The following is a 27,354-nucleotide window of genomic DNA, read 5'->3' on the forward strand; positions in this document are numbered from 1 at the left end:
CTTGAGTCTTTTCACCAAGGTCACCACATAGGCCTATATATATATCTGGCAGGATTGCAATTTACGAGCAAAAGAAATGCTGACCTGGTGACAGTCTTTGTTGTGTCGGGGGAAACTACCAGGTGTCCGTCTGGGGCAAACTCAGATTTAAGAATAGATGAGCGAGAGGCTGGAAATACCCTGGCTAGATGGTGAAAGCCACGGAGAATTTTTTCTGGAGAAACCTGCGATGTTCGAGCAAGGGGGAGGTGGCTTTGGGGAGGGGGCTGCATTTTTTAAATTTCCTTTTCATTTCAATTTTTAACCTGAAACTAACAAATTTAATGGTCATTTTTTCCATTTTTTAGGACCTTCTATAGGTCATATACCTATATTTTTTAGGTCATCAATTTCCACTCCCTACTAATACATATTTCCATAAGTTCCTCATGAAGCGAGTATTGTTTTGTGCTTTCAGATGCCATTAGTGCAAATCGACAACCACGTCTCCTCAGTCTTTCCTCGACCAGCCCTGAAGATGACTCCGTGAAGGAGTCGAAAGCTTGGAAGAACTCCTAAGTGTTTTTTATCGTGCTGTTTGTGTGTTATTTTAGTGTTTTAACAAATATGTTGCCGGCATGTGACGTAAGAAGTTTTCTACAGTCATACCACAACTAACCATTGTGAAATTGGCAATATGCAGCCAGCTTATTATCAAAAAATACTGAAAAAAAACTGCATGTTATTTCATCTTTCAGGGAAAGAAAGAAAGACAGTAGAAATTTAATATGCTGAAATTAAATACTCACTTATCCACAAAACTGGTTTCTAGGAGGTTCTACAATTCCGGTACCACCATCCTCTTAGCAACTTGTAGTGCTACTGGGTGAGGTTCTGTTTTTATTTTTGTGGTATACCACTAGGTGAATTGTTCTTGATGCTTATCCATCATTAGGGGAGGGCAAGGGGATAAAGGTAGCTGGGTGTGATACTGATCACATCCCTCCATATGCATGCTTCATGGCATGTGTGTGCACACACAGGGGTACCTTTACTTTTACCTTACAAGCAGGATTCCTTGATGCTGGGTTGTCACTAGTGAAGTTATTTTTTTTAACATTCCATTAAAACACTTTTATAAAAAATGAGAACAATTGAAGAAAATGTAAGGGGGTTTATTCTATCATTTGTGTGATATACACACATCACATATTTTACATCAACAACATACATGATTCAGGTAAAAAATATTAAATAGATGCTCTCATTGCAAATACAGTTTCAACTTTCAAAACTAAGAAACAAGTTTTCTAACATGGAGTAAGAGGTATCATCCATCATTCGTAGAACAAATTGCTGATAAGCAGTAAAAACCACTATTTTTCACTTGTAAGTAAATCAGTTCAGTAAAATGAAGACTTATATCTCAAAGGAAATAATAAATCAGTATACTGACTTAACAAAGTTATTGCTGTACACATAAGCACCCACACATTCATTCACACAAAAAGTTATTTCCATTCACTTGATGCACATGCACGCGTTTGTATTTTACTTGTTCGTCTTGAATCTTTCTGCTCGCTTTCGCTTCTTCTCCTCAAGTTCATCATCGATTGGCGCCGTGACACTCAATCGAACTTGCTTTGTGAATGTTTTCTTTGTACTCTCGTCAGGTTCGGCCAGCCCAAATCGTTCGCGCCTTTTCCGCATTCTCTCATCCAGATCCATCTGAAAATAATTATAATGCAGAATTCATCGAAATATCCGGTTACATCACACACTGTTTAAATTAATTGATTTGGTTTATTTTACTTCGCTTTTCTGCCACTTTTTGGCTAATTGCAATTGATTGATTGATTTGGTTCATTTTACTTTGCTTTTCTCCCACTTTTTGGTTAATTGCAATTGATCGATTGATTTGGTTTATTTTACTTTGCTTTTCTGCCACTTTTTGGTTAATTGCAATTGATTGATTGATTTGGTTTATTTTACTTTGCTTTTCTCTCACTTTTTGGCTAATTGCAATTGATCAATTGATTTGGTTTATTTTACTTTGCTTTTTCCCACTTTTTGGCTAATTGCAAATAATTGATTGATTTGGTTTATTTTACTTTGCTTTTCTGCCACTTTTTGGCTAATTGCAATTGATTGATTGATTTGGTTTATTTTACTTTGCTTTTCTGTCACTTTTTGGCTAATTGCAATTGATTGATTGATTTGGTTTATTTTACTTTGCTTTTCTGTCACTTTTTGGCTAAATGCTATTGATTGATTGATTTGGTTTATTTTACTTTGCTTTTCTCCCACTTTTTGGCTAATTGCAATTGATTGATTGATTTGGTTTATTTTACTTTGCTTTTCTGCCACGTTTTGGCTAATTGCAATTGATTAGGTTTATTTTACTTTGCTTTTCTGCCACTTTTTGGCTAATTGCAATTGATTGATTGATTTGGTTTATTTTACTTTACTTTTCTCCCACTTTTAGGCTAATTGCAATTAATTGATTGATTTGGTTTATTTTACTTTGCTTTTCTGCCACTTTTTGGCTAATTGTAATTGATTGATTGATTTGGTTTATTTTACTTTGCTTTTCTGCCCCTTTTTGGCTAATTGTAAAGATGTGGATGATATGATGAAATTGATAAGGGAACACTCACAAACAACAATGACCATGAGGGGATTTGAACCGGGACCCCTGGCATTGCAACATGCTGTGATAACCACTCCACTACGGAGGCCGGCAACTAATTGCGAAGTTCAGGATGAGTGGTGATATGACAAAATTAATGAAGGGACACTAAGAAAGAATGCCCAGGCTGGGATTCGAACCCAGGACCCCTGGCAACGTAGCATTCATGCTAACCACTCTGCCATGGAGGCTGGCCCACATATTGGTCAAAACCAAGTCGAAAGACTGCAGGGTGTTTACTCATAACAAAATTATTCGAATTTCCTAAATCACATTTCTAGAACATTTCCTGCAAAAAGAAAATCATTCTTCAAACTCTCAAATTTATCATGTTCCAAACAATGAAAGTGGGTTTCGTCACACTTGTTAAACTGTATTAATTACAATACTGCTGATCAGACAAAGTCCTAAAATATTTAAACAATAAGCTTTACCTCTATCTGTTACAAAATGTACTTACTGTGCTGCCTACAGTTGCGACGGTTCCAAATCTTTCCGCTCTCTTTTGCAAAATTTCAGTGCCTTCACCCTGAATAGTAATAAGAGCAGACATGAGTGTATATACATGCATACATAACATGAAATGTAAATGATGATGAATACATTACCTATAAGTTTAATCTTTAGTGGGCAGATTGTCGGTATTTTGACAGTGCTGGGATATCCGCTGAGGACAGATGGTCTATATTTCGACCAGCATTGCACAGAGGCAATTAAAGTGCCACTTCTGGGAAAGCATGCATATGAAGGTATGACATACATGAATTACAAAACAACATATCCATTGTTACTATTATTAACAAGCTGAGATTGAAAAAGTCCTTTGTTTTCCCTATACATTATGGGATAGATTCATATACATAGCTCGGACTCCAAAACAACTGCATATTTATCTTAAATTTTAAATTTTACATGGAATAATGTGTAAAAAAATACACTTTAAAGCAAGGTCCCGGTTTTAGAAATGTACCACTGCTACATACTGCGCCAATCCATGTGTTCCAGGTGTATGAATCAAACGTTTCAAATCTAATTATTTTGTGAACAAAGACATTATCATCATTTAGTGGCAGAGCAGCCACAGGCTGAACTTCGCCCATGAATAAAGAATTTCTAATTCTAATAGTTTCAGAATGATGACATTGTTACTGTCCTGGAGACTGAGGTCTGTGAACAACGTTTTTGGGCAATTCAAGAATAACTGGAATTCCAAGTGTGACTCAGATGGCGGTAAAAGCTTCACCTACCACCACAAAACTTGAAAAAACTGTGTATTTTTACAACTTTTTATCCATCATATTATTTGGGGGAAGTAGATTGCAACCTTTCATCTCAGGTATTTTATTCCAGTGAAAACATTTTTATTTTTTCTGTTATTAATTTTTAAAACAGATCTGGGTGTGACCTATGTGAATACCTCATTTAGTAACTCCATTATACCATATTACTCACCTAATACTTTAAGGGAACAATATCAAGGGAAAAGAACCTCCTCAACTCAAACATTTTAATAATAACCAAATTTATTTGTGAAAATTACAAATTTATTGAGCATTCCTTATACACTCAATTCTTAATGTAAAAATACAACTTTTATTACATTTCCACTTCTCTTTGTTAATCTGAATTCTTAAAGCCATTCAAGGACATGTAAATATCAAATTAGTAACTATTTAGTGTACCTCACTACGCTAAAGCTAAAGTTTAAGTTTAATGCTGTTTAAATAGTATGTGGACTAATTTTACCTTTTGAGTGGTAGGATCACTTTGTAATGGATTGGCCCTACTACATTTTTCATTCACTTCGGTCTATTGTGTCATATTTATTTTTCTTCTCCTACTTGCACCCAAGTGTACCCTTGGGCACAAGTAAAGGTGAAGCAAGAAGAGAAAAATGACTGTCCACATTAGTTTGTGAGTTTGCCGGAGTTTTCCTGATCTTTGCTGAGCTATACAGTGGTTGTTCAAACAATCACGAATGTGTTTCTTGAAGTATGTTACAAATCAAAAACTCGTTATTCATTATATCCTTGTAACTTAGTGTGTTTATGAACACAAAACATGCAAAAGCCTTTAATAAACAAAGAACTTACAGTTTTTTGTGTATTTCCTGCAGCAATTCCAAATCTTGCTGCTCTAGCTGCTTTCCTAGCATCATCTGACACTGCAGCTCCAAATTTCTGTGCTCTTCTCTCTATGCGCTTAAAAGATAAATTGAGTGTCAATTACAAACAAGATAAGTTTGTCAATAATAATAATAATAAAATGCATAAACTGTTGAACTTATTCCCATTATGTAACACAATGGATGTGGAACTTTATAGTAATACCTGCATTATTGTTTTACACGGTTCTTTCATATATATACAGTGCTCGAAAAATTTTCTTCAAGGCTAGGTGCCAGCTCTGAAAATCAGGCGCCAGGAAAAAATATATTTACACCGGGTTTTCTGCACTAAACTAATCCTGTAGGCTATCATAGGGTTCATAAATTTATGTTAGCATTTATCTAAATAAATGAAATTACATTATTTTAAAAAAGATTGTTAATTTGCTGAAAACATCTGAGAACTGATTTTCAACAATAAATACCAACTCTTAAACAATTTGTGGGATCATTTGTTGGTGTTTGACTGGTTGTAAAACAGTTGCTTTATGAGGTACAGCAGAAGCAGGGCATTTTTATTAGTAAACCTCTTGCACATGAGTGTAAGAATGAGTAGTAAAATACTCTTCAGCAATGCACACGCACTGCTCCAATGAATACGCCATGCTGAATCAATAAAAAAAACAGGCACAGTAGTGGCGAAAGTGAGCGAAGAGAATTCAATGTAACCAGGGGCAGCCTAGGATTCTCTCAAGAGTCCAATTTCTGCACAAAACCTTGAATTTTCACGTAAATGTATAGCCAATACTTAGACACATGTTGCATGCGACTGTTGGCAATATTTCGACCTGCTAGTGTTGCCATATACGGAGATATGTCCAAAAATGGGAATTTTCACTCAATCCATAAAATCGCCAGTCAAAAATTCATCAAATGTTGCACATGACCAATATTAGAAAACCCGGTGTAAATATCTCGTACGGCTTTCATGATATACATTTCCAAATTTTGGGTTGTGCGACTTTTGAAACACACTGTATAAGATGCTGAGCATCACGGTATTAAAAACATCGCTAAATTATTTGAGAAAGCAGGAAATGGGGTGTTGCGGGACAAAGGGTAAGAAATTGTTACTGACTCTATGGAATGTTCACAACATTGATAAAAGAAAAAAAATCATTTGCTAACTTACGGTGTACTGCAATTTGAACTTAGAATCATCAAAATTTCATACATATTACAGCAAAAGATCATAGTCACCATGGCGACCGGGATTTTTCGAGCCCTGTATATATACCGTCTAACTAAATTAAATTAGAATTTTTGGATACATTGGAATCACACAGACACGTCATATTGTTACTATATTTGTGTGTGTGCGTGTACACACAGCATATAGGTCTATTATTTATATTCATTACATAATCAATTCATCCACTTTATAACAAAAAAAAAGGTAAAGTGTTCCCCTGTGCATAGCACCACGCCATGAAGGCATATAGGGGGTGTAGGGGTAACGCCCCACACTTTCTTGATCCGGTCGTGAGTGGGGGTGATGTGATCAGCATCACGCCCCTGACCGCCTTTACCCCCCAGGGTTTCCCCCAGGTACCCATGTTATTCGAGGCTGGGTAGGCGCCGGGGCCGCTTCCACCGTTAGAAAAGTTCCCGGATTTGAACCGGCCGGGGATCGAACCCGGGACCTTGAGCATGGTAGTCAGACGCGTTACCGACTGAGCCACCGCGGCCACCACAAACATAACAAACCAACAGCAAAAATTATATAAATTGGCTCTCAAATGTGCATGCTGCTTTTCCTCCCACCATTTTTTCAAAATCCCTTAAGATAAGTCTTATTTCTCTTTCTGGTAATTTACAGTGCATTACAGAAAACAATCATATTGCGAGTGAAGCGAACAAGAACATTTTTAATTCATTTTTTTGCAAACTGAAAACAATATTGATTTAACAGGGTGCAAATAATTTCACGAGGCACCATGGCATTCTCTCTTTTACAACTTTTATCATTTATATTGTTTGGTGGCCAGGGCAGACTCCTGCCGCTCCCTAGCTATGGCTCTGAACTTGATGAGACTAAGAAAAGCAGGCATTGCGAGCGAAGCAAGCGAGAAAATTTTATGAAATGTATTTTTATTTGCATAAAATTAGAAATTGAGGGGGAAAACTGCACCTTTGTGCCCTCTGCAGGTGCCCTTGGCCATCAATGTTTGCCCCCTTGCCCTCCTCAGAATTCATATCCATTCAAGGTTGGGGGGGGAATGCCCCCTGTGGTTGCGCCACTGATATGCACACGCAAATATAGTAACAATATAAATTGTATGTGTGATTCCAATGTATCCAAAAATTCTAATTTAATTTAGTTAAACGAAATATTTAAAACATTTAATTTCAGGTCCTTAGTTTACATTGCCATTTCACATACTCAGACTCGAAATAGGCCTACATCTACAAACACAAGTCACACAAATGTTATGATAGAGTGCAACACACATATCTTTGCCATTGCGCAGATCCCAATTTTCGTTTCGTCTCCCACTCTCTCAGCATCACGTGTTCTACCCTGCTCGCCAACCTTCGCCATTGTTGCCAATTGTCATTCCATTACTGGACACACTCGCGCAAACATCATTGAAAGCAATTGAATAGCGCTCCAGGTCGCGGTTCACAGCGTTCGACAGGGATGGTAATGTGGCAATATAGCATGACGTAGTGGTTGCTTTTTTTATGCAGCGCATGTTCATCGGCTAGCTAGTAACTAGTGTTGCTAACTGTATTAATGAAGCACTAATTATATCACGGAAGAAAAAGGCAAGTGGCGGTGAGTTTTGTTGGATTGGAAGCACCATTTTTATTTGGAAGCACCATTTTTATTTTAAGTATTTGACTGGTTTGACGTTGTGTGCGTGTATTGCTTGTGTGTATGTGTTTGGTTAGTGAATGTTAAATTCCATAATGCCTCCACTACTATTGTTGATATTTCATCACTTTATAATTGCTCAAACGAAATAACTTATGTGGATGCATGAGAATTTCAACTCTCGGCTCCGACACGTTTTCGTGTAGAAATTGTATGACGGAAGCTGTTATTTTTTAAGCTAATGTGATGCATATCGCTTTCTTTGTTAAAATTGGCATGCTTTGATGGGTGACAAGTTTATAACAAAGGAAAAAGCTGCACGGCTTATTGTCTCGTGGCAATATATGAACTTCTTATTCTTCTTATTGTTCCGAAAGCCAGCATCGTTTGTAAATGTACAACAAAGGCAGCCGGCTGTCACCCATCATAGACAATAATACTGCTTAAGGAGTGTTTGTGGTCCAATTTTCGCAGTTTAACACATTTGCAGGTTATTAGTTCTCAAACCAGTGGTAGTGTCAGTCGTGTATCAATCACATATTGTTGCAGTTCCAGTACCAGTGTGGACGGGCTTATTGGGAGTGAACAGTTAAAATGCCACCAGGTCCATTAATGCAATGGAAGAATATTTATTTTACTTTATTTGAAATCACACAAACAATGAATCACTATGAAGACGTCGTCTTTGCATCATTTTGGGTAATGTTACGCATGTGTTAGTCCATATTTAGCGAAGTTTTAGTTCACATGTATATACAGTCACGGAAACTACTGGGTTGTAACGAATCCATTGAAAGTTAATAAGATTGTTACAACCCAGAACTGTCCGTGACTGTACATATCAATCCCAGCCCTGGTTATAATGCATGGCTATGACAAACTTTGTCATAAGCGACATTCTGCTGTGAATTAATTTGCTATATACTTAAGTGAGTATTTGTAAGATATTTAATTCAGGACTGCCAACCTCAAATTGCTTATTTAGCGTAACAAGTTACCTAATTTATTGTTTGCACGTGAGATGGCAGCAGTAGGCGGTAATGCATTTAAAGTTCTTTTGTAATACCAATGGTACTCAATAGATGTCCTCGGTTGACACTTTGTAAAGAAATAGTCTTCTTTCTTAATTGTTTTTAGTCGCTGGTTATAAAAATACTTCTGTGAATTATAATTTAATTAAGTAATGACATTATGCAAATTGTACTATTAATACGATATCATCTGGTATTTATGCATTCATCTTGGGAAGAATGAATGTGCATAAGATCTGAGGTAGAGAGTACGGGAGGATGGGAGTGTTTGGAAAACCCGGAAGAAAGGACGGAACGAAAACGGATTCTGGAAGGAAAAGGAAAAAAATGGACGAGTCAATTGGACATGATGATGGAAATCGAGGGATATCCGCTCAATCATGAACGTACGAGTTGATCTAAATAGAAAGATTTGAGCACGAAAGTTGATGTTTGATGATTTGATAAAAATACGAAGCCGATGGACGCTTTAACGAAGGATAAGTGAATTTTCTTTTCGGCTTACAGGAGTTGATGATTGATAGGCACAGTGACTATGTAAGTACGTAAAATTCTTTTATCTAAGTGACTACCAGATGCTGATGTAAGGATAATTGAGAAAACCACCATTCATCGCATTCTGTATTATGCTAGCATTCGTGTGCAACGGGTTATGGCCATAACATTTTCGCGTTAACGCATTACCGCAAAACGTGGTCGGTAACAAAGGATTCTAAGAATAGCTACGTGAAAAGAATATCGTTGACTAGTCATAATAAACATTTATGAACAACATAGGTAATCTATTCATATTGTCTGTAAAAGAGTATTGATTTCTCATTCATTGGCTTGTATGTAGCGCAAGGGCGTAATTAGGTCAAGGTCACGTGACGCATGATATCATATGATTTAGCTCTTATCAAAGTAGATGTTGATATCTCAGTAAAATTTGTTGTTTATGTAACCAACGTCTCATTTAAAAACAAAAGTCTTATGATATGTTCATTTTGAACTCCGGCTGATGTTTTTTATTTTATTACGCATCCATATCTGTAAGAGATGCATAAAGTCGGGAAAGATTGAATCAAAGGTACACTGCCATCCTTTTGAGTGTCATTAAAGTGTTGTCTGTCACCGATTGGTGTACTTCCAGAAAGTTTTGAGCGGTGTCGATTTAATTGTTTATACAGACACGAGTGAAATGTAAGTAGTTGTTATTAACATATGGCCTTCTTTCAGCGTTGATTAATGATTGTGAAACTAACATACAAATTCTTTTCATGTTAATTAATAAATAAAGTTCCTATTGTTAACTCGCGGTGTTGCAATTTAACCCAAAGGGTACCTCAGTGTGTAGAACATATTAGCATTTTGTGTACTAATACCAGTTTCTTTCCAGAAGGGGGGAAGCCCACCTCCCACTTTTCATCCTGAGATTTGTCAGTAATAATTTTATTATGAGGATATCTAGGGGCATACATTACTGTTAAGTAGTTAACCAGTACTACCTTGAATTGGTGTTCTCAATCATCGGAATGATAGTTCCATGGTAATTTCAAGGGAATCTTGTATGGTGGCATAGGCCTTAAGTAAAGTTCTAGTTTCATCTCTCGCGGGAATTGTCAGTGGTTTTGATCCCAGGTGACATACCAGTTTAGTATAACCTGTCACTTTGAGAAACGAAATTTCAAAGCACGAGATTCGTATGAATAATCAGAAGGATTATTTGAGTTTGGTCTAATTCAGCATATAGGGTGTGCCTAAAAAGGGGGTACATTTTAGTTAAATGAGAAAGTCGGATAGTGTTATGAAATTTGATAACTAACAACTTGAAGACTTAATCAGGTTTGGCTTAACGTAACGTACAGGGTGTACCTAAAGGAAAGGTATAGTTTGTTAATAAATAAATAAAAGACTTTGTGATTTATTGTGGAAGTTAGGCTCCACATTACCTATAGCGAGCGTTTATTCGACAACGAAAGGTGGTTTCCCTAGGAAGTTTATTAAATTTATTTGGAATCACATTATACGAACATAAGTTTAACTTGTGGCCCTCCAGTCATAGCTTCTAGCGCTACTGGCGAGATGTACGAGAACACATTGAATGGTTTAGGAATTTAGTTGGAAGTTTCGGGCAAGGTTGAAATATTAGTTGGTGGTTCTTGTCACGCGGTGGAATGTAGGGAAGACCCCTCCACTGGCGAATACGTCTCATATGGCGTTCAGAACTCAACGTTAGATAGAGCTGATTTCTGTAACAGCTGTGCCTCGGCACACTGTAGCGATTTTTCTAGCGAACGGATTAGCAACACTGGTTCTCGCATTGTAACTCGTGAGTTACATATATTTTTTACATATTCTAACCTGCAAAAAATTGTTAATTTTGTAACAATTTCACTCAAATCTACCTAATCATCTTCAAGAAATCTTATCTCGCAATAATCTTCCATCTGTTAGATTGCTCTACAAAGGACAATAACAAAGTAAACAAATCGAGAGAATTCTGCTTTATTTATCACACATTATTTTCCTTCCTCGATAAAAACAAATACTCAAATGTGAAAATCTTGCCTCAGGGCATTTATCAATACGTATAAATTCAATAGGATTTGGATTTATAAAAATTGCAATTTTTCACGTCTACGGAGAAAAATTCCCGGAGCCAACAATTCACGCAGAATTCCCGGTGAGTAGCCACCCTGTAAAATAACAATTTTCACTAAATTCACGAGGCCAGTTATGTTCATTTGATCTGTGTTTAGTCATGGCAATAAGGAACACACCCATACGGTAAATATGTATTTGCGAAAAAGTGAAAAATTTTTCATGTACAGCAATAAATATATTTACTAGCAAGTATCCTTACCTCTTTTGCACTCAATTCTGTCAATTTAATAACTTTTTTATCTGGTTCTTTGGCTGTCTCCTGGTTCTCCTTTTCCACACTTGTGATTGATGTTACTCTTTTCAAGACAATTTTTTTAGCTGCCTGTTTCTCTGTGCCTGGTTCATCCAGAGATTCTTTCAAATCCTCTGCCACTGCTTTGATATCAACCTCTTTGCTGATGTCATCGTCCAAGACCTCTTCGGCAACATCCTGTTATGCAATACAATAAATAAAATAATGTCACACACCTATACAAAATCTCACATTCAACCTTACCTAACACTGACAGAAGAATTATATTTTCCATCTCTGATTGATTGATTTGTACAAGGGGAGAGTGAAAAGTTTTGAGCCTCGCATGGACAGAGTGATGGCAAGTAGTTCAAATTTTGGAGGATGTAATGTTTGTGTTTTAGGAGACACTGCGCAAACTTTTATGAAATTCACATGTTTTCTTCTATTTTTTTGTCAGGTTGAAAATTAATGAAGTGTCAGAGAAGAGAGTGGCTGATAGTGTCGTGACTCGCTACCTCTGTCGGCAAGGCCTCACTGAACAGGCTGCTTTGGTTGAGTGTGGCATCACCACACTTCCCCATCCACCTTATTCCCCCAACCTGCTCCCATCAGATTTTCATCTTTTCCCTGCTATGAAGAATTCACTTCGAGGACGTCACTTCCACACGGACGAAGACGTGAGACTCAGGACAAATCATTCTACCAGATGACTGTAAACAAATTTAAGCACAGAATGCATAAGTGCATTGATCTGGTGGTGATTATAAAGATTATGTGATTATGTATAGAAATCATAATGAGAAACTATGGCTCAAATACCCCTTCCTATGAGGCTCAAAACTTTTCACTCTCCCCTCGTATATTATGGGTACTTCAGCACATAGACTATTTGGGCCCGTCACGTTACACGGGGATAAGCCCCTTGACTAAAACAAAAATATGGGCAGGTCCCAAAAAAAAAAAAAGGTCTCTAAAAGTTCCTGTCTCATCTTTTCTCTTCTTTCTCTCTCTAGAGAGAGAGACTCTCTCTTTCTCTCTCTAAACCTCTCTCTTTTTTCCTTTCCTTCTTACTTTCTTTTTCCTTCTTAATTCTTTTCCTCTCTTCTATCTTCTTCCTCGGAGAGAGAGAGAGAGAGAGAGAGAGGAGGAGAGAGCTCTCTCTCTTTTCATGAGAGAGGGGGAGAGAGATGAAGAGAGAGAGAGAGAGAGGAGAGAGCTCTCCCTCTCTTCATGAGAAAGAGAGAAAGATGAAGAGAGAGAGAGAGAGAGAAAGAGAAAGAAGAGAAGAAAGAAAGAAAGAAGGAAAAAAGAAAGATCCTTTCTCTCTCTCTCTCTCTCTCTCTTTGAGTTTTAAAACTAATTCATTTATTCACAACTAAACAAGAACTAAAACTTTACTGTCTGGGAGAACTAACATATCCTTAACTAGGATAAAAGCTGAGGCTGTAAAAGGGCACTCAGCACGCACAAGGACAAACACAGGAGAACACACACACATAGTTCTATGAAGATTATATTGGCCGTAGATCCAGATGCCAGAGCCTCGTTTGCTTGCAAGAAGCATTTACTGGGATGTACCACATGGAAGTGAGGTTGACTTTTGGGTCCAGAAGGTTTCCCCTTACACCCCATATTTGCATCTCTATCATGAGCAAAGCTATTCCCAACGGTGTAATTGCACAACTAGTATTTTCATTTTGGTGGATTTGGCTTAAGAAAAACCACAGGAAACTACAAGTAAACATCATCGAAAGGTTTTGAAACCGGGCCTGAGCCGATACCAGTGGTATCGGTATCGGAAAGTATCGGTTGGAATTCATCTACTGATACTTTTGTGGCATACTGGTCTTCTACGGTTTCCGCAAAAAATCCTCGCGACACTTTCGCGGAGTGTAATTATCCTGGAAAATATGTAAAATGCTAACTTCTTTTTATTTTGCACCAATTTTCCACGAAAAACTATACTTTGTAATTGCATAACATCTATTTTCATATTCTCATGTAATTCTTGAATATTCTAAAGCAAATATCTTGGTAATTTGATGCAAGAATATTTATAAATATTTTGAACAAGTTTTTAATTATTGCAATTTTCAAGTACCGGTGGGAATCGGTGACAGGATCAGTATCGGTATCGGTTCAGCCCTATTTGAAACAATTTGTTTCCTAGTAATTTTCTATCCTCTACTCTTTGCTTCATTTCTGGCAATGTTTACATTCCCGTAACAAGAACTATCAAACATCGACAAACAATGTTTTCAAGTTATTTAAAAAAAGTTAACAGTATTATAATTACTTGTCTTGTGATTTAACTGTTGTTGTACATTTGTTTTGATAAAATTATTCAAGTAAAGCAGTGGTTCCCAAAGTGTGCACCATGGCACCCTGGATAGCTTACAGGGGTGCCATGAAATGTTCTAATATTTTCACTGAAATGCCACTTGTATGTGCTTATTTTTTAACTTAAGGCAACAACCTAACCACACTAACTAAGCATTGCGAGTTGTAGATGGGTCTACATTCTGACTAGGGCAACACTGAAAAAATCTTACAACGCTAAGGGTGCCGTAAAAGAAAAAGTTTGGGAACCCCTGAATTAAAGGTTACTGCACATGATTTTCCTGATGTAAGTTTTTGGAGTAAGTATGAAACTTTCCAATCAATAGCATGGTAACAAAAATGTACCATAATATATTTTCTTATTGAAAAATACATGCCATGTGCCTTCCAACACAAACCTGAAATAGATAACCCCCTCCCCCCAAACATGCACACACACAACTTAAAACATGTATTGATTCACTGTCATTTTCACTTACGAAAGATGCAATTGTGTGCATGTCACAATACCAAAGAAAAACAATTACAGTTGGCAGAAGAAATTAAGTTATTATTAATTTAGGGCTTAGCTCATGCCACTTTGAACCAATACCTATATTGATGCTTGAAAATTGTAATTGATCGATTGATTAGGAGTTTTAAGTCCACTTTATGCACAGTAAGGCTTAATGGAACTGAACCTAGTTTAAAGTGTGATCCGAACCACTATGTACCTCCACCTGGTATCGAACCCGGGACCCCTTGACTACAACTGATTGAGTTGGTGTTCTAAGTCCACTTTATGCAGAGTAAGGCTAATCGGGACTGGACCTACAGTTTAAAGTGGTATCCGAACCACTATGTCCCTCCACCGGGAATCGAACCCGGGACCCCTTAATTACAAGGCTTGGATCTTGTAACAATTAAAAGTTGTTCAAAATATTGACTTAGCCTATATTAAAGTATTCCACTCAATTTAAAATATTCATGAATTACATCAGAATATTAAACCTCTTATAATACAGTTCTTTGGGCAATACTGAGGCAAAATAAATGAACAACACAAGTGTTGGACGTGGAGCCCACGAAACACCAAAATGCTGGAAAAGAATTGACAAATACAGATCGGTATAGCTTTATATTAATTCTACAATAACTATAGTTAACTGCAGTTGAATAGAAGAAATTCAATACGAATTAATTCTTTTGTAGTACCAAAATGCTTTGAGGATTTAGTTTTAGTTTTTTACAAAATTATGCCAACTTACAGCCAGAACATCATCTTCATCCAACACTTCTTCGGAATCTGCTGCACCAGAATCATTCTCCAGGTTGATATTTCCTAGTAGGAAGAAAAATAAATTTAAAACAAACCAATGTTGCATAAATATTTGTAGTTAAGTCAATCATACTTCACATTAATAAATAATTATCGTAGACTAATATCTGACTACATGCTAAGGTATGTACGTTTTCTCGGCATGTAGTCAATAGAGTAGGCTGGAAATAAGCCTTCATAATCCAGTGTGCTGTGAATCAAAAACAGTTCGCTGCATTCAAGGATGCAATTTGATACGTGAGACAACATCTATCGAGAATCTGTTATTCAGACAATGGCATGATGTTGCTGCTCACGATGCACCATCCTGACGCAGAAGGCATTTGATCATTACTTTGAAGTGCAAATTCAATATTGCTTACTATTTCTCCCTAACATCATTGTTACTACCATAATAGGGTGGCTACTCTAGGACGATGATAAAATTCAAGAATAATTCCCGGTTTTCATTGCAAACTGTCCAAAAATTCAAGGGTGCAAGTAGATATTTTATCTATTTCAACATTACATATTACCACCTCTCCCCACACAAATATGTATTAACAATATAAAGGGCCTGTGCAATTCCAATGCATATAAAAATTCAAACTCAATTCAATTGAAGGGTATATACAAGGGTTGCCCAAATGAAAGTGAGACTTTTGGTATTTTTCTGTAATGATTATTGGTTGGAATATTTGAACATACAGGAAGTAAAAGTGATCCTCTACACGTAGTCACCTTGTCTGTTCAAGCAAGTGTCCCAGCGTGTCACAAGGGTATGGATATCCTAAGCGAAAAACGTCCATGGTTGACTGCGGAACCAATCTTCACTTTTTTTCTGACGAGAAGGGCTCATTTACTTTTGGAATAGATGGACGCAACGTCGTGTCAACGTAACCACATACTGCACTACCCTAAACAAACTGAAATCGGCACTCAACAAGAGTAAGCAACCTGGCATGTTGTCAGATGGGTTCTTCTGTTGCACGACAACACACACACTCTCATGTTGTTTAGGGTAATGTAGTATGTGGTTGCGTTGAGTCCCACCTGCGTCCAGCTAATCGAAAAGCAATGGGCCCTTCTCGTCGAAGAAAAAATTGAGGATTGGTTCCACAGTCAACCACGGACGTTCTTTGCTCCGGGTATCCATACCCTTGTGACGTGCTGGGACACTTCCTTGCACAGACAAGGTGACTATGTGTACAGGATATGTCACCCATGGATCACTTTTACTTCCTGTATGTGCATATATTTCCAACCAATAAATCATTACAGAAAAAAAACAAGAGTCTCACTTTCATTTGGTCAACCCTTATATATTTAAGGTGCGGAGTTAATATTTGCCATTTCGCATACTCAGACTAGAATACATCTATTTGGTCTAGGAATTAATTCGTACGCCTGGACAAGAGATGGCGTAATGAGCGTATCGTCCCACAGTTCCGTGTAGCCACACATGCGTTGAAAACTCCTGTCAGCGCGCATCGTTTAGTAGTATAGGGCAGTTGATTGACACGTCAACAACAGCATTTTGTAGTCAATTGAACATGGCGCAGTTCGTGCCAGATAAAGTGTTTTTGCGGGGTGTTCTGCTTCATTACTTTAACATGCAGAAAAGTGCTACCGAAAGTCATTGTATTTTGGTGGAAGTGTATGGTGACCATGCGCTAGCTGAGCAAACGTGTCAGAAGTGGTTTGCACGGTTTAGAAGTGGTGATTTCGGCCTGGAAGACCAAGAGCAACCTGGACAGCCAAAAAAATTTGAAGACGAAGAATTGAGAGCATTGCTCGATCAGGATTCGTGTCAAATGCAGGAAGAACTTGCAGAAGCATTAGGTGTTGATCAAACAACAGTTTCCAAACGCCTCAAAGCCATGGGAATGATGTCACATTGGGTTCCACATGAATTGAAAGACAGAGACGTTGAAAGATGAAAAACCATTTACGAATTGCTGCTTCAAAGACAGAAAAGAAAAGGGTTTTTGCATCACATTGTTACTGGCGATGAGAAGTGGATCCATTATGAGAACCCGAAACGAAAAAAGGCCTGGGTGAAGCCAGGTGAACCAGATCCATCACAACCGAAACGAGATATTCACTGTGCAAAGGCTATGCTGTGCATATGGTGGGATATGAAAGGTGTGGTGTACTATGAGCTGCTGCAACCGGGTGAAACTATTAATGGAGAACGTTATCGACGACAATTAATGCGTTTGAAGCAAGCTCTGGCCAGGAAACGACCAGAATGGGAGAACAGACATGATCAACTTATTTTTCAACATGATAACGCTCACCCACATGTCGCAAAACTGGTCAAAACCTATTTAGAAAATGTCAGATGGGAAGTTTTACCCCACCCGCCGTATTCACCAGACGTTGCTCCTTCGGACTACTACTTGTTCGATTGCATGAATAACGATTTGATTGGACAGCGGTTCACTTCTTCAGAAGATATCGAAAAATGGGACTCTTGACTGGATCGCTTCAAAGGATGAGGACTTCTTTCGCCACGGAATCCGTAACTTGCCTGACAGATGGGCGAAAGTGGTGGCTCGCGATGGACAATATTTTTCTTAAGGTATTTATGTATTTTGTGTTTGAACTACAACTTCAATGTGTGCATAACAACCGCACGAATTAATTCCTAGACCAAATACAAACACAAGTCACAAATGTTACGAGATATAGTAACCTACAAAAAATTGTTAATTGTATAAGTATTCCAAATTTACCTAATCAATATAGTAAAAATTCAACTTCCAAGATATGTTACTGTGTAACCTATTCTTCACATACTGTGTTTTTTTGTTATAATCTTTTTTCTTTCATCTCTCTGGATTTTCCCATAGTTATTCCATTTTGAGCAATGTAAGAAAATCAAAATTACAAATACATGTCGCATGAGCTTCAATTCGGTTTAACAAGGTAAAGATTGCTTTAATGTGAAATCTCCCTTTCTTCTTTCTCAAAGGTATCATTCGCACTGGAAGCTTTCCTTTTTTCCTAGTTGATGGAATAGAGCTAATCTTGCTGTTTGTTAGAGAAGTTTCGCATTATAGTTATGTCAAAATATGTTGACACCAGTACCAGTCAAGTACGCAATTCAATTTAACTTCATTATATTACAAATAGTGAAACACAGATTCTAATTTGATCTTAAAGTTTCACAGAAGGACAAATTTCACTATTCACAGGAAGATTGGCATAGTTAACGTTGACAACTACACAGAAGATATTACTTTTTGACACTCCCTCGCGTATTTACAAAAACGCACATTGTAGTACAATAGCTTATCTTACCTTCTTCCTGTCCAATTTGAAAGGAATCCACAAGATAACTTTCATGCTCAGTTGAACTAACGTGTATTGGTCGTACACCATGTCTCAAGCCTTCAAGCTTCAACCCTTTCAAAAAGGGGTTTAGAGATTATTAAACATGCACAAATACACTTACACCACTAAAGAAACACTACATTAGTAAAAACACAACTGGTACCTCAAGCTACATACAAAAAATATTATTAAATTCATAGCAAAATTAACAAGTCCAAGCCATATGGTCTAAAAAAAGACATCCATTTCACATGCACAATATGCCAAGCAAATTAACTATTCACAAATTATGATACATATAGATACAGTGGTTCCCAAAGTGTGCGCCACGTGTATGGCTTACAGGGGTGCCAAGAAATGTTCTAATATTTTCACTGAAACGACACATTCTAATGTATGTGCTAATTTAGTACTTTTTATGTGTGTAAAATGTTTCTGAATTTCAAATATGCGTTTATTTTTTAACTTGTAGCAAGCAACCTAACAACACTAACTGAGCATTGCAAGTGTTAGATAGGTCTAAAGTCTGAAGTGGGAGCTGCAGAAAAAAATCATGAAACACCAAAGGCACCGTGGAAAAATCTTGAAATGCTAAGGGCACCGTGAAACAAAAAAGGTTTGGGAACTCCTGGCCTATAACATACCATCAAATGGGGTAACTTCGTCATGAGACCGATAGATGTGAGGCATGTGTGAAGATGGTGACTGATTGTATTGTCTATGTTTTGTACCCAAACAACTTGCTCTTTGTTTCCTTATGATACATATGCTGAACTTGTTTTGATTTCAAACACGTTGTAAGATTTCAATGTTTAAAAACCAATAAAAAATTAAAATAAAATAAGAATAAAAACCCACAAACGTCACTAGTATGACAAGACCATGTATTTTGTAATTCATACCATTTAGCGTGACGATCTTACCTCTTCATGGGGATAATTTCGACTTGCTAGGAACGTATGCAGAGATGACGAAGATAACTTCGTCACAAAAATGCTAACGTATTTGCCCCCCTAATATTTTGGAATTTCTTTGGTATTCTTTCAGTACATTTATAAATGACAAAGTGTTCCTCGCATATAATTTTTGTGTTGTCACTCGCCACGGATTTTGCAGGGAACATTAGAATATGCCAAAATCTGTACGAAGTTACCCCATTTGACGGTATCCCATATCACAGTAGAGAACTTTCCACAACCATATGTTAGAAACTAATTACAATTAGTGGCCATCCCTAGGCTGAACTGGACACCTGTTTATACTTTGCTTCAGCATGTAATTACATTCAATTCAGCAGCTGCAAAAGCACACCTAGCACACGGATATCAGTTGGTCTAGAATCTTTAATATTATAAAAGGAACATCTATCTTCAGCAAGGAAAATTTTTATAAGCATTTTTAATGTATATTGTGAGAGCAAAATGCAACAGTTAGATGTATTGCATCGCTGCATTCTTGCACAATGATCAAATTACTCAGAAAATATTAAATATTTTACTTGTTGGTTAAAAAACAGGACAATTAAGCATTCTGAAGATATTTCAGGACACTGGAAGCTGAAACCCCTAGGTGGAAACCAGGATGTCTGGTCATTCTAGTCATTCCAGAAGCTTTCACTCAGAGTACTTCCTTCTCGTGCTGAAATTCAGATGTCACTATGATGACGTGCAACTTGGAAACTGTAACATATGTTGCAGATTAGCAAAAATACAGCAACTGAAGCAACGCCCAGTATCAAAAGAATCCTCTCGTCTTACACTTACTTCAAATTAGTTAAAAATACACATTTGTTTCACGTAAATATAAAAAGTCAACATTTGTTGTCGGGTGTTATGTGTGTTCAATTTGAATTAAGGGTACTAATTTACTATAGTTCGGACAGATTTCTTCATTTTTACAGAAGAAACTACTTTTCGTAATAAGTTCCTGAAGCATTGTCTAACATCGGGAAGGTGTTTTGTGTGATGTGGGAATGTTTCATAGCGGAAATTCATTTGTTGAAAATTCATGCTCCGACGGAGAATAGCCTTTGGCGCGTGCACCTTCGTACATCATCACGTGTCGTGATTGTGTTTTGTTCATGTTCATTGGGTATCCAGTGTTTCGAACTGTCTGTGTTTGCAACAAAAGTTAGAAACATGACGTGTCGTGGATGCGTGGTGAAATTCGTACTGGGTGTGGAAGATCCAGTGGATTTTTTAATTTAATTGAACATGGGATCATGAAGAAAGGAATGGAATGTTGAAAATGTGGCAGTGAATGTAAGCTACTCGTTAGAAGGAATGGGCTGTGGGTATATACCTAATATGACGTGTCGTGAATGCGTGGTGAAATTCAGGTAAGTTTTCCGTATCCTGGAAATGGATTTCTTCAAATTTAAAAGTTTGGGGCTCATTTGGGGGCAGTTGACTCCGGCCAATTTCTAACATGCCTTTAGCAGGGACTCTATAAAGAAAGCCGGGTATCCGGAGCGGAGCGGAGGCGGTAGGTCAATTACCCCAGGGGCGGAGCCCGGAATCGGTGGGAAATTTGAACCCAAAAATTTCTAACGAAAATAATTTTTTACTTTAAATTTCCCACTGATTCCGGGACAGATAGCCCCAAAAACCATTCACGATTAGCGTCACAGATGAGCTTTGTTCACGGGTACTTCTTGGGTTCCAAAGGTTAAAACACTGCATAACAAATGAAAATCGACAAAAGACAAGCACGACGCGCGATTATGTAGAAAGGTGTACGTGCCATATTGTGTCTGAGGCAAGCGAAAAGGCTACGAGAAAGAAGTACTCGTAATGTGAAAAATTGCAATTACTTTGATCAAAAAAACGTCAATACATCTTAAGGAATGTTCCGCGAAGCAGATAGGTAAGTACGAATGTCAAAAATTGACGAAACGAAGAAATTATAGGTGTCCGAACTATAGTAATTTTTTACCGAATTAAGTTATACCTTGCCTCTGTTAGTTGCTTTGGAATGCACCCACCGCAAGCACATGCAAAAGGTTACCCACATTACAATAAATAACATAAATGAGAAGAACTTTAAGAGAAAACGATAGATAGAAAAAGAGTGCAGTGCATCTTGGAAACCAAAGTATCCAGAGACTATTCTACGGAACTTACACAGTCAAAAAAATTGAAAAATTCAAGTTAAACAGTTTGTAACGGGGCAACTGCCTACACAATCATTACAACTAAAGTAAAGCAAGGAAAAAGCATCTATTTCACATTTAACATATTAAAAATAGAGTCAGTACCAAAAGAGTGGATAAAAATGAAAACAGCCTTTGGAAAAATTACACAAGCGAAATAATATGGAAAATATAATGAAGTTTTCAAAAGTGACAACTGTGAAATGAAAAATATCACAGTTTTTCCATTTGTCATCCTGCAAACAAACGTTTAATGTATTGAATATATTATTTTATGTTTGGACTATTTTTATCTTAATCGAAATTATCACTCTAAATTCTTTAACTGCTATCCCTGATCATGAAAAGCAGATTAGAAACAAGACACAAAATTATAAGCTCTAAAACATTGTTATGCTCATGATATAAATATCAAATATTATATAAACCAAACAAAAATGTAGAACACAAAAGTTGCAATGTAAAACTCAGGATGACAAGGGTAAAAATAGAACATGCTTTCCATATTGTACAATATACCTACTGGCCAGTTACAAAACAAAAATAATATCGCACACGTTAAAATTCTTAAATAATCGTCGAGAAAAATATGAATGGCTGGCTCCATTTTTAATAATGTTGCCATCTGCAGGACTGCCACTGCCACAAGCAAAAGGATATAAGAATAAGCAAGCACACTTACCTCATTATTTTTTAATATTCTTAAATCAATATACCAACGAAGTCAAGGATTATGTACCAATTTATGGTACATCATATACATTACTTTCATTCGTCAAGTCATTTCATCAGCTACATTAACACACATGAGAAGTATGCAATTTATTACAGTCGTATCAATCCATAAGATTATATTTTATTTTAAAAGCCTCTCTGAATACTTCATGTTGACCAGGGCATTCACTTGTTTATCTCAGTTGTCTCAACCTCTGAGGCATGTAAACAATGCACAGTGTTGTGCTATGCAAACCTCCTGAGGTATACAGGAAATAGGTAGTTCCATCTGCCTATGGAGTCAGCGGTTTGCATAGTGGCAGTTAAAATCACGATTCGGCATGGAGGAAGGGCTCCATGGCCTGGGTAATATAGAGGTGAGACAGGCTGAGAGGGGACTGACTTTGGATTGGGATTGAGGAGAGAGAAGAGCTTAGGAAAGGAGTGGAGCAAAAGTGAGACGATGCACTGGTCAACCTGTAACGAAGCCAACAGAGGACTTAGTTTATTTTTATTCTTCGAAATTATCTTCATTCGTCAGATAGACAGGTAACTATCCTAAACCCAGCCATGATTCAGGTTCAAAGGTTCATAAAACCCAACAAGTGACCGTTGCCTTTTCTAGTTGTTAAGTTCCTAAATCTTATTTGTACCTTTCGCACTGCCAAGCGTAAACTTGACATGTCAATGACGAATGCTCTCATCATCGAGGATGAATAGGTTACATCACCCAGCAATTAATTGCGAAGTGACTGGTTCTGATCCCATCATTCTATAAATGGGTTAAGTGTAAATTACTAATGAAACATAGAAAACTTAAATGCAAAAAACACTGAAATCATTCTGAATTGGGACTCCCTCATTTGCATGAAATTTAGCATATCAAGTATAGCTGATGTGCTGTTAACAAAATTTAAATTTTTGTTTCAAACTTAAGGCTGGAACTTCTGTGCTTCTAAAGACAGTGTGCCACAACTCTTCAGGAGAGGAGGTTAATAGAAGAAAGTTGGAACTTCAGAGTTGTGAATTACTTAGGGTGGCACTGAAAACATATGGGGAAAGATGAAAGCTTGTAAAAGAGTGTTATTTTCATCAATCAGAGTTTAATGTCTTCAGACTACGTGAAGCATGCCAACTAAAGAATTGCATTAAGGTACAGCTTACAGTGGCAGCGATTGGGTTCCAAAACTTGGGAGATAAGGTTTAGCATGGTGCAGAGGCAAAATTGGCAAAATAAGGGGAGGAGGGATCAACTGCACCCTATGCCCCCCCCCCCCCCTAGTTCGTGAGGGCCAGGGTCTACCGACTGTTACACGTTCAGGTGGAAGATCATCTAACCAGTTACAGGGTGTGACGTGTGGTCAGCACGACGAACCACCAGTCGTCGTCATAGATTTGCACGACAGGGTTACGCTATTCATTCATAGCTTCCCAATGTCCTCGTGATGGTGGCCTGCGTGTATCCCAAAGCATGCACAGCCACGATGCGGAACTTTTGCACATATTATGATGAAAAAATAATCAAACCAACGTGTGACTATTTTAACATCAGATGTATCATCCTTTTGATCTCACTTGATCAAGACTATTGACTGTGTGAGTGACAAAACTATAAACTGAGTACCCCAGTGGTAAATGCAAACTCCCCTTAAAATAACCCCCGGCTGCCATTTTTGAGAGTAGAAAGATCTAAATATATGAAATATCTTATTGTATATACCGTCCCCCTAGAAAGCAGCTATGTACACTTAACGGCGAAAGAAACAGTAGGCAAATTGTCCACCAGCATTTTCATTCGATCTGAATTACACAAAATGATGACAATGAATTGAAATAAAGATGTCAATAAGCAGAGAACAATGCTTCCTTCAAACCAACATAGTTCCATTCTTAAACAACACAGTAATGAAAATAGCAGTGGACAATTTGCCTACCATTACCTTTGCCGTTGACTGTACTATCCACCTTTAAAATTTCAGCCCCTTCAAAAAAAAATCCTGTATACGTCAGTGCACTTGGGCACACACAGAGTTAGGATTTTGAAGGTTTTATTGCAGATAGCATGTGCTTCTTCTTTGGGTGTTACTGTGCATACAAAGTGAGGCACGAAGTAGGTAACAACTAATATTTCAATCACAATTTAAACAGTCAATATTTTACCTACCATGACATGGTTAATAGCTACCCTATCTCCAGCACTTTCTCTTTCTACTTAATGAGAGCGCTTAACTATTTTCTTACCCTCGCCTTCCTGAAGTCCTAAATGAAGCCTTTCCAGCAGTTCGGTTTTGTTCCCAGTAGTACTCAAGCCTCGAGCTTTCAATTCTTTCTTCAAATCAGCAACCTATAATCAAAAATATGGAGCGAATTTACAATACTGGAAGTATCTTCAATTGCTTTCAAATTTTGGCATCGTAATCACGAATCTGCAGTTAAAATTTGGCGGTCACATCTGGAAATTGCAAAATAAGTTGAAAAAAGTGGGTCCGTGAACAGAGTAAACACCCTTGATTTATGAAGAAAACAACTATTTTTTTTTCAATGATTAGCATTTGAAAACTATGTTTCTGACCCTTAATTTTAACTATGCTTGCTTAACCTAACATAACCTTACCGTGAATGGTTCGTGGGGCCAACATGTTTTCCACCTTTATGCAAGATGCCATTTTCTCACATGAAAATCAACGCTCTCACTTATTGCACAACACTTGAGCAACGTAGGTAGCAAGACTGTTGTGCAGAAAGGAAGACTTCGTCATATCGTTTCCATGTTAGTGTATGGAGAATCATAGCAGTAATTGACAAGGTTCGTTTGCAATTTCTAGACGTGACTGCCAAATTTTAACTTCAGATTCATGATTACGAGGCCAAAATTAGTGAGTATACCGAATTTGAAAGCAATTGGAGATACTTCCGGTATTGTAAATTCATACTAAAAATATAACACATCCTGAAATAAACATTTCAACCAACCCCTGCGACATTAAATTTTTATAAATTTATTAACATCTATTGAAATTGTGATGTGAGGTATAAATATCTTCAAAATACTTTTTGTATCATTAATATCTTGCCAAGTTATAAGGCAATCAGCACATGTTTTTTTGGTGAAAGAGTGGATAAATAGGTACAGTCGCGAACACTTCTTGGTTGTAAAGATTCCATTGTAAGTCTTTGGGTGACGTAGCAGATGAAACATCACTGGGAAGAGCATTTCAAAACTTTGCAGGCCAGAGAGAGAACGAGCCTGAATGTCTATTTATTGTATGAATGTATTAGGATACAGTGGCGTAGCAAGGGGTGGGCGAAGTGGGTGACCGCCCGGGGCCTCGAGTCCCATGGAGTTGATACAAAAAATGTAATAAACAGAAGCGACGAATAAAGATTGAAAAGGCTGTTTTGTACGCAATAAAATTAAAACATTGTTTTTATCTGGCTCTAAATTCTATTTAAACGTTATAACGTACCAAATCAGAGGCATAACATACAGGCGGCAGGCCCTAAGCCTATGAGGGCACGAAAGTAGTAAAAATTGTTGACTATTTCTTATGGGAAACATTTACGCAAAAAATGCACGATAGCATGCTTGGACATTTAATATTTTATTATTTAAATACGATAATTTGTTAATGTATCCCTGAAGATTTTGTATTGATTCACATTTCAAATGTAAAGAACGGATTGGGGCCTCGCATTCTAATCTCGCCCAGGGCCTCACGATATGTTGCTATGCCACTGTTAGGATATATTAGAGTTTCGATGATATAATTTCATTTGTCTAGTGAAAAAGTTCCTTCTCCTACAAAGTGATCTCATTATTGTCAGTGGTTTTGTGCACTGCACTGACCAGGAATGGTTTGGATCGAAAGTAAGACCTAGATTTTTTAACCGTTTATACATAAAACATATTTTGGTCTTTAATTTTGATATTGTGTCATAATTTACTCGTTCAAGATAATTGTTAGAACCTAGAATTGAATACGTATTTATTCGGATTAATTACGAACCCATTTGCAGTGAGCCACTTGCTAATGGCATATAAATAACTTAAGATTATCTATCTTATTAATAAATCTGAAGGTGGTGACAATATTATCAACTGTATGTCATCTAAGTAACGATGTATATTATAATGGTACTAATTTACTATCCTTCGGACACATTTATTTATTTTTACAGAAGAAACTACTTACCGTAATAAGTTCCTGTAGCATTGTCGAACATCGGGAAGGTGTTTTGTGTGATTTGGGAATGTTTCAGAGTTGAAATTTATGTTGTTCGTTGAAAATTAATTCTCCGACTGAGATAGCGTTTGGCGCGTACATCTTCCGACAACATCACGTTCGTACACCTTCGTACACCATCACCTTCGTACACCGTCGTGACTATCATGACGGGTCGTGATTGTGTTTTGTTGATATGCAGTGTTTCGAACTGTCTGCGTTTGCGACTAGCGTTAGAACGTGAAACGGGAGGTAGAAGAATGACGTTTGCTGGATGTGTGATTAAGTTTGTACCGGGTGTGGAGGATTCCGTGAAGTTTCTGATTTTGGGCGTCGTAATCACGAATCTGCACTTAAAATTTGGCGCTCACGTATAAATTTGCAGTTTATTTGGGGGCAGGTGAATCCGGCCAATTTCTAACATGCCCTTAACAGGGAGTCTATAGAAACAGGCGGGGCCGCGATAGCGGTTGGGGGCGGTAAGTCGATTACCCCAGGGGCGGAGCCCGGAACCGGCGGGAAATTCGGAAATCGAGGATGTGGAAATACGAACTTAATTGAGATTATTTTGCTATTTGCACGTGTGAGCGCCAAATTTTAACTGCTGGCGCTTATTTGGGGGCAGGTGAATCTGGCCAATTTCTAACATGCCCTTAACAGGGAGTCTATAGAAACAGGCGGGTAGCCGGAGCGGAGCGGAGGCGGGGCCGCGATAGCGGTTGGGG

The 27,354-nt window shown here is 37.5% G+C and overlaps 1 protein-coding gene across 2 annotated transcripts in view; it reads right to left on the reverse strand.

Annotated features, from left to right (window-relative positions):
• Positions 1-1,133: 1,133 nt before the first annotated feature.
• Positions 1,134-27,354, reverse strand: part of LOC145996490 (SAP domain-containing ribonucleoprotein) — a 28,234-nt gene continuing 2,013 nt past the window's right edge. The window contains exons 2-8 of one of the 2 annotated variants that reach the window (XM_083132989.1): positions 24,648-24,750; positions 18,509-18,613; positions 15,153-15,226; positions 11,530-11,760; positions 4,762-4,869; positions 3,129-3,197; positions 1,134-1,707 (exon numbers count right to left, since the gene is read on the reverse strand). In XM_083132989.1, coding sequence (XP_082989115.1) covers positions 1,531-1,707; positions 3,129-3,197; positions 4,762-4,869; positions 11,530-11,760; positions 15,153-15,226; positions 18,509-18,613; positions 24,648-24,750 — 867 coding nt within the window. In that variant the 3' untranslated portion in view covers positions 1,134-1,530. The remainder of the gene's footprint in view (positions 1,708-3,128; positions 3,198-4,761; positions 4,870-11,529; positions 11,761-15,152; positions 15,227-18,508; positions 18,614-24,647; positions 24,751-27,354) is intronic. The other variant, XM_083132990.1, reaches the window with a different exon arrangement.

The sequence above is a fragment of the Lepisma saccharinum genome, chromosome 12 (assembly GCF_977018435.1).
Source record: "Lepisma saccharinum chromosome 12, izLepSacc3.1, whole genome shotgun sequence".
Taxonomy (NCBI): Eukaryota; Metazoa; Arthropoda; class Insecta; order Zygentoma; family Lepismatidae; genus Lepisma; species Lepisma saccharinum.